Below are 9597 nucleotides of genomic sequence, written 5' to 3'. Positions count from 1 at the left end.
GTGCGTGTGTACGCGTAGAGTAAAAAGCTCGTATGGCTCAGGTTGAAACGCTATTGTGATAACTTTTTGCACTATTTTGTCAGCGTGACGGTGACACTGCACGTGCTTTCTGGTGGTCCATATTTCTGTTGTTTCTGTTCTTTGTTATGCACCAATGGTGGCGTATTTTTGTTATGCTTGACGAAAAAAATAAATTGAATCAATGTTCAGTTCTGGTGTGTTCTTGTTTTTTCGAATCTAAGGTGTTTGTCAGTGTGTGTGTGTGTGTGTGTGTATGTGTGTGTGTGTGTGTGTGTGTGTGTGTGGACGTGTGCCTGCGTGCGTGCTTTTGGATACGCATACGTGCACGCCACGGTGTGTGTGTGTGTGTGTGTGTGTTAACGTGTGCCTGCGTGTGTGCATTCGTGCACGTGTGTGTGTGTGTGTGTGTGTGTGTGAATGCGTGCATGTGTTTGTGTGTGTATGTGTGAGTATGTGTTTGAGACACGGACGGGTCTACTTTATAAAGCTGATGACCTGGGCAGAGGTGCGTTAAGCGAAACTGGGTCCCACCCAACTGGGTGTGAACTAGTCGCAAGGTCTGATTGGTTGAAATCACAACAAATCTCAATTATAACCAATACGATGCTGCGGCTGCGTACCAAACACTTGGACGGGACCCACTTTCGATTTGTGCACGGGCGGGGATGTAGCTCAGTCGGTAGTGCGTTGGATTTGTATCCAGTTGGCCGCTGTCAGCGTGAGTTCGTCCCCATGTTCGGCGAGAGATTTATTTATCAGAGTCAACTTTGTGTGCAGACTCTCCTCGGTGTCCGAACACCCCCGTGTGTACACGCAAGCACAAGACCAAGTGCGCACAAAAAAGATCCTGTAATCCATGTCAGAGTTCGGTGGGTTATAGAAACACGAAAATACCCAGCATGCTTCCTCCGAAAACGGCGTATGGCTGCCTAAATGGCGGGGTAAAAAACGGTCATACAGGTAAAATTCCACTCGTGCAAAAAACACGAGTGTACGTGGGAGTTTCAGCTCACAAACGCAGAAGAAGAAGAAGAAAGAAGATTTGTGCACTTCAGCCCTGGTAGGCACATGCTGGTAGATATCTGCAAACTATCACTGGCAATTAGTAAACAGTACATTTTGAGTTCACAGCAACGGTGCTGATGAAGTCTCCAAGCTGATTTGAAGGCTACTACAAAACATATACAGACAAGTACACACGCCAACACAATTGCACACACACACACACACACACACACACACACACACACACACACACACACACACACACACACGCACATGAAAGCAATGACCAAGAGATGAAATATCATATGTCAGTATTTTCCCCAATACATTTTGAACTGCATTTGACAATAGCAAATTTCACATTCTTACCAATTCAACGTAAAAACAAAAACATGCCCCACCTTTTAAAGTATTAACTTTTCTTCTATTGTGACATTTGTAAAATCTCCCTGTAAATATGCAGATTTTCGCCAAGAACATTTCGAAGAAAAAAACAAATAAACAAGAGTTACATTTATCTCTACTGCAAACTCTTGTGACTGTGTAATGCTTGAAATGTCTGAATGATGTTTTGATTCATGTTAAGACACAGCAATACAATGGAAACTCCCTTTTAAGACACCCCCCAATTTAAGACTCCCTCCCGTTTAAGCCCCTGTTTTTTACATTTAGTCAAGTTTTGACTAAATGTTTTAACGTGGAGGGGGAATCGAGACGAGGGTCGTGGTGTATGTGTGTGTGTGTGTCTGTCTGTCTGTCTGTGCGTGTGTGTATGCAGAGCGATTCAGACCAAACTACTGGACCGATCTTTATGAAATTTGACATGAGAGTTCCTGGGAATGATATCCCCGGACGTTTTTTTCTTTTTTTTCGATAAATACCTTTGATGACGTCATATCCGGCTTTTTGTAAAAGTTGAGGCGGCACTGTCACACCCTCATTTTTCAATCAAATTGATTGAAATTTTGGCCAAGCAATCTTCGACAAAGGCCGGACTTCGGTATTGCATTTCAGCTTGGTGGCTTAAAAATTAATTAATGACTTTGGTCATTAAAAATCTGAAAATTGTAAAAAAAAAAAAATTTTTTTAAAACGATCCAAATTTACGTTCATCTTATTCTTCATCATTTTCTGATTCCAAAAACATATAAATATGTTATATTCGGATTAAAAACAAGCTCAGAAAATTAAAAATATAAAAATTATTATCAAAATAAAATTTCCAAAATCGATTTAAAAACAATTTCATCTTATTCCTTGTGGGTTCCTGATTCCAAAAACATATAGATGTGATATGTTTGGATTAAAAACACGCTCAGAAAGTTAAAAAGAATAGAGATAAAGAAAAGCGTGCTATCCTTTTTTTTTTTTTTTTTTATTCTCTTTTTGTACATTTTTTTTTTTACATGAATATGCTGTACATTACAGGACATCACCTAACCGAAAGGACAGAATCATATAACAGAAAAGCACACTTGGACAATTACAACATACATGGGGTGGGAAGATGGAATGGGGAGGGGGGGATGTTCAGCGGTTTGGTGGTCGCATTATCAAAAGGTTTTAAGAACGAAAAAACCTAAGGGTTACATCAAAACGTGCATATACAGGCGCCAATCCTTGTAGAATTTATCTACTGTATTATTCACAACTGCGTTATACTTTTCACAAACAAATCTTTGCTTAAAGTTTCTACTAAATGTCTGAAAATGAGGGGTCTTTTTGTTCATTTTGGAAATATATACATGGTGTTTGGCACAGATTAATAACACATCAAAAGCTTTATCGGTGACTACATTGTTCGCCACTCCAAGAAGAACCAGTTCTTTAGACAGTTTTAAATTGTCGCAATGGGTGCAGTTCGCCTTTAGCCAATTTACAAATTCTATCCAAAAAGTCTGCACTTTATCACACTCCCAAAACATATGTAAAAGGGTTTCTTCATTTCTACCACAAAATGTACACAATGACGTATCCACAATTTTTCGCAAAAATAGAAACCTTTCTGTGGGCAAAATTCTGTACAATAATCGGTACTGGAACCATCTCAGACAAGTGTCATTTGTTGTTTTAAAAACATGTTGAAAAATAGCCTTCTTATCTAACAAACTGTTTAAAGATTCAGACCATTTTTCGATACATTTTGGGACCGTAGTATGTTCAATCAGTTTTTTGTAAATAAGTTGTGTCTTACCTTTACAAATACATTTCCACACAATGGGCTCTGTCATAATAAAATGTTTATCAAATTCTAAGCCGATTTTTGTGCTATCCTTCTCAGCGCAACTACTACCCCGCTCTTCTTGTCAATTTCACTGCCTTTGCATCGAGCGGTGGACTGACGATGCTACGAGTATACGCTGTTGCTGTAAAAATGCAGTGAGTTCAGTTTCATTCTGTTAGTTCGACAGCTTGACTAAATGTTGTAATTTTGCCTTTCGCGACTTGTTTTAGACTTCTCTTCATAACCGATGTAAATTTACCCCCCCCCCCCCCACCCCCCCCCACCCCCATTTCAAGACTCCCTCCTTTTTAAGACCCGATTTTCTCAGACTTTTGGAGGTCTTAAATGGGAGGTTCCACTGTCCAGTTTAATCTGAATCTCAATCCATAAAGGTGAAGTCCGCCCCTGATAAAAAATAAGCAAAAGGGATGTGACATTTTTAAAAACTAATTTCTTGCAAAACACAAGAAAACAAACTTAAAACCAAGGTAAAATGATACACTAAATCACATATTTGACTTTGTATAAAACCTTTAAAAACCATTAAAGGGCCAGAAAAGTACGGGTTAAAGCAGTCTGCATGAAACTGAGGTAAAAAAAAAGAAAAAAATTTAAACTTAAAGGTACTGAACTTGTCAAATCCAGGTGCACGGAGCCCCTGGGGCTTTTAGTCATACCTCAGGCAGCTATCCGTTAGAAGAACTACCAAGTTTCATTGACTTGCACCCAAAGAGTCAAGAACTGCGATTTTTTTACGAATTAATTTCGTACTCGGCTGGTCTTGACCTATTTTTGGATCTAAATTTAGATCAGGTAGATCACCACATCATGCACAAAAAGACACGTCACTAGCAAATTATGTCAGACGTCATCATGAGTTTGTGAAAAACAAAATGGAGGCCGGAATCACTCAGTTGAATCGAACTCCGACCAAACACCACGTAATAACTAGGTTAATTTATGCACTGTCGAGCTTCACAGATGTCGTCGTTGGGTAGTTTTGGGTTTGTTTTACTACCATAGGAGGATTTTTGAACTGTAAATGCACTCAGCTGCAACAAAAACGCAAAAACGAAGGCTGTGAGCTGCACTGTGCCTTTAAAAAAAAGAAAAAAATTATGTAAAAAAAAAACAAGAACTGCTATGAGGTGCACATCAGGCCTTGAAAAAAGCCAAAATATGTAAATCTTACGAGAATATGAAAGAAAACAACAATGTAGAATCAAAAGAATGTTAAAACTTGTTAATGGGCCCTCAAAAAAAGAGAAAAAGGGTCAAAACCTTTGTAAGAGCAAATCCTGTTTAGCATAAATGCATGAAAGATTTTGCACAAAAAGTGCATAGAACATTTTGATCACAACAACAAAATGCATTCATGATTGTCCACACAGTATCTTGTCTGTAAGTGTAATCGATCATTATCAAATACTGTTCCACTGACGTTTTTATTTCAATTGCGCCGATAAAATAAAATAAAAATAAAAATTATAAAATAAAATAAAAATCCTTCCAGCATCTGTTCATAATTTACTTTCACGTTCATTTTTACATGTATTCTTATTGCACATGTATTATATCTGCACACAAAGATACTGGCAAGGTTTCTGAGAACACACCAACTCAAACATTGTGCATAAAAATAAGAAAACCTTTTGCTTTTGTTTTGTTTTTCACCTTTGTTCACCTCACCACAGTCACTTTGTTAGGCCTAAAAAAAAAAATAGGTGTGGTTACGGTAACCCGACCTACCCTATTTTTAGGGGCCGACCCTATAACTTTTTATTACATTTGTCAACAAAAAAAATAAAAATAAAAAAATTAAAAAAATTAAAACGAGTGCAGAAAACGCAATGAAAGCGACAGCGCTCGAGTCGCACACTTATTTCCCTGTCAAGTAGGTTTAATTTGTACACATTAAAAAAAAAAGGTAAAACAAAAAAAAGTGATTGCCTACCCTATTTTTTTGGGCTATGTTACCTTAACCACACCTATTTTTTTTTTTGGCCTTATTTAGAAAACAGTGATTTACAACAAACATGCAGAAACAGGAGAAAACCAAACTTTTGCATTGAAATGTTATGAATAACATGAGCTCAGCCAGAGAACATTTAGCAGGTAACACCCGTACCCTTATACACTCACAAGAACATATAGAGTGTCTGACTGAATGATTAACAGCTAGATTTAAAGGCACACTCGTTGTCATGAAAACAGTTCGGCTCACCTCAGATCTGCATGGCCAGGCTTTTACATGGGATAAGACCACCCCTCCACTTGGTCACATACCTTTTACATGGGATAAGACCATCCCTCCACTTGGTCACATACCTTTTACATGGGATAAGACCATCCCTCCACTTGGTCACATACCTTTTACATGGGATAAGACCATCCCTCCACTTGGTCACATACCTTTTACATGGGATAAGACCACCCCTCCACTTGGTCACATACCTTTTCCATGGGATAAGACCATCCCCTCCACTTGTTCACATACCTTTTACATGGGATAAGACCATCCCTCCACTTGGTCACATACCTTTTACATGGGATAAGACCATCCCTCCACTTGGTCACATACCTTTTACATGGGATAAGACCATCCCTCCACTTGGTCACATACCTTTTACATGGGACAAGACCATCCCTCCACTTGGTCACATACCTTTTACATGGGATAAGACCACCCCTCCACTTGGTCACATACCTTTTACATGGGATAAGACCACCCCTCCACTTGGTCACATACCTTTTACATGGGATAAGACCACCCCTCCACTTGGTCACATACCTTTTACATGGGATAAGACCATCCCTCCACTTGGTCACATACCTTTTACATGGGATAAGACCATCCCTCCACTTGGTCACATACCTTTTACATGGGATAAGACCATCCCTCCACTTGGTCACATACCTTTTACATGGGATAAGACCATCCCTCCACTTGGTCACATACCTTTTACATGGGATAAGACCATCCCTCCACTTGGTCACATACCTTTTACATGGGATAAGACCATCCCTCCACTTGGTCACATACCTTTTACATGGGATAAGACCATCCCTCCACTTGGTCACATACCTTTTACATGGGATAAGACCACCCCTCCACTTGGTCACATACCTTTTACATGGGATAAGACCATCCCTCCACTTGGTCACATACCTTTTACATGGGATAAGACCATCCCTCCACTTGGTCACATACCTTTTACATGGGATAAGACCACCCCTCCACTTGGTCACATACCTTTTACATGGGATAAGACCACCCCTCCACTTGGTCACATACCTTTTACATGGGATAAGACCATCCCTCCACTTGGTCACATACCTTTTACATGGGATAAGACCATCCCTCCACTTGGTCACATACCTTTTACATGGGATAAGACCACCCCTCCACTTGGTCACATACCTTTTACATGGGATAAGACCACCCCTCCACTTGGTCACATACCTTTTACATGGGATAAGACCATCCCTCCACTTGGTCACATACCTTTTACATGGGATAAGACCATCCCTCCACTTGGTCACATACCTTTTACATGGGATAAGACCAGCCCTCCACTTGGTCACATACCTTTTACATGGGATAAGACCACCCCTCCACTTGGTCACATACCTTTTACATGGGATAAGACCAGCCCTCCACTTGGTCACATACCTTTTACATGGGATAAGACCAGCCCTCCACTTGGTCACATACCTTTTACACGGGATAAGACCAGCCCTCCACTTGGTCACATACCTTTTCCATGGGATAAGACCACCCCTCCACTTGGTCACATACCTTTTACATGGGATAAGACCACCCCTCCACTTGGTCACATACCTTTTACATGGGATAAGACCACCCCTCCACTTGGTCACATACCTTTTACATGGGATAAGACCATCCCTCCACTTGGTCACATACCTTTTACATGGGATAAGACCATCCCTCCACTTGGTCACATACCTTTTACATGGGATAAGACCACCCCTCCACTTGGTCACATACCTTTTACATGGGATAAGACCACCCCTCCACTTGGTCACATACCTTTTACATGGGATAAGACCACCCCTCCACTTGGTCACATACCTTTTACATGGGATAAGACCAGCCCTCCACTTGGTCACATACCTTTTACATGGGATAAGACCAGCCCTCCACTTGGTCACATACCTTTTACATGGGATAAGACCACCCCTCCACTTGGTCACATACCTTTTACATGGGATAAGACCAGCCCTCCACTTGGTCACATACCTTTTACACGGGATAAGACCAGCCCTCCACTTGGTCACATACCTTTTACACGGGATAAGACCATCCCTACACTTGGTCACATACCTTTTACACAGGATAAGACCAGCCCTCCACTTGGTCACATACCTTTTACATGGGATAAGACCACCCCTCCACTTGGTCACATACCTTTTACATGGGATAAGACCACCCCTCCACTTGGTCACATACCTTTTACATGGGATAAGACCACCCCTCCACTTGGTCACATACCTTTTACATGGGACAAGACCATCCCTCCACTTGGTCACATACCTTTTTACATGGGATAAGACCATCCCTCCACTTGGTCACATACCTTTTTACATGGGATAAGACCATCCCTCCACTTGGTCACATACCTTTTTACATGGGATAAGACCATCCCTCCACTTGGTCACATACCTTTTACATGGGATAAGACCACCCCTCCACTTGGTCACATACCTTTTACATGGGATAAGACCACCCCTCCACTTGGTCACATACCTTTTACATGGGATAAGACCACCCCTCCACTTGGTCACATACCTTTTACATGGGATAAGACCACCCCTCCACTTGGTCACATACCTTTTACATGGGATAAGACCACCCCTCCACTTGGTCACATACTAAAAATGAACAGCCTGTGAGTGCTCTCTGTGTACAATTGGAATTTCTTGATGAATTCATTTCGTAAAAGCCACTGACGAATTAATTCATTCAAAAAATTCCAACTCACCATAGCAAGTAGTCAGGGTGTTGACTTTTGGCATGAGACCAAGTGGATGACGGCCTGTCCAGATCTGAGATGGTGAGCCGATCTGTTTACACATGTGGGAGTGTGCCTGTAGAAAATGCATTCTTTCTTTCTTTATTTGGTGTTTAACGTCGTTTTCAACCACGAAGGTTATATCGCGACGGGGAAAGGGGGGAGAGGGGATAGAGCCACTTGTCAATTGTTTCTTGTTCACAAAAGCACTAATCAAAAATTTGCTCCAGGGGCTTGCAACGTAGTACAATATATTACCTTACTGGGAGAATGCAAGTTTCCAGTACAAAGGACTTAACATTTCTTACATACTGCTTGACTAAAATCTTGACAAAAATTGACTATATTCTATACAAGAAACACTTAACAACTGGTAAAAGGAGAAACAGAATCCGTTAGTCGCCTCTTACGACATGCTGGGGAGCATCGGGTAAATTCTTCCCCCTAACCCGCGGGGGGTGTAGAAAATACAATGCAAGGAGGATAGGCCCAAAAAACATGACAGAATAATTAACCAGACGAACATGGCACAGTGACTGAAGCAACAGGGGAAAAGGAAACTCCCTCGGCACTTGGTCAGACTTGCAGACAGATAGACGTGATCACAGAGAGACACAGACATGGAGACAGACAGACAGACAGACAGACAAACAGACAGAAAGATAGACAGACAGGCATGATCACAGACAGACTGATAGACAGAACACATAAATGCATGCGTGAGGACACACACACACACACACCCCTTCCCCCATCCCCCCCCCCAACACACACACACACAATCACCAACACACACATAAGTAAGTACCATCACACCCAAAAACATAACCTTTAAGTCTAACATATCACAGTCAACACTTCCCCGAGTCTCTGGAACACTGACCAGTGGTGACGTTGCCTGACCTCAGGTCGGTCAGCAGATTCGGCAGTCCGTTATTTATGGCTTTGACCAGACGGTCCATCGCACATTGCCCTGACCAGAAGGAGCAAAACTCGGACAGCGACTTGAAGTTGGACAGATTGTTCAGGTAAAAGAAGTCCTGGTACATCTGCGCTGTCGGCAAGTCATGGACGCTAATATCAGAATGCTGACGAAGTTTATTAAAAATGCCGTACTTTTTAGGATCTGCGACAATGTCTCTCCAGAGCTGCGAGTTATCACCAAAGACGATCCCTCTATTATTGTTGTATGCGTTCAAGTAGCAGTCCACTGTCAGAGCGTGAAGTCTGACCAGAAACGCATGTCGCCGAGTGGCGGCAATTTTATGCTCCAGTTGGTATCGGATTATCTGTTTGAAAAAGATCATACTCAGA

The 9597-nt window shown here is 41.4% G+C and overlaps 1 protein-coding gene across 1 annotated transcript in view; it reads right to left on the bottom strand.

The window, feature by feature from the left end:
• Positions 1–9062: 9062 nt before the first annotated feature.
• The window catches only part of LOC138968222 (sarcalumenin-like), a 9302-nt gene continuing 8767 nt past the window's right edge, over positions 9063–9597 (bottom strand). Inside the window, exon 8 of the mRNA XM_070340772.1 lies at positions 9063–9572. Within this exon, the coding sequence (XP_070196873.1) occupies positions 9135–9572 (438 nt within the window). The 3' untranslated portion in view covers positions 9063–9134. The remainder of the gene's footprint in view (positions 9573–9597) is intronic.

The sequence above is a fragment of the Littorina saxatilis genome, linkage group LG6, assembly GCF_037325665.1.
Source record: "Littorina saxatilis isolate snail1 linkage group LG6, US_GU_Lsax_2.0, whole genome shotgun sequence".
Taxonomy (NCBI): domain Eukaryota; kingdom Metazoa; phylum Mollusca; class Gastropoda; order Littorinimorpha; family Littorinidae; genus Littorina; species Littorina saxatilis.
This window is presented reverse-complemented; position numbering and strand designations above follow the sequence as displayed.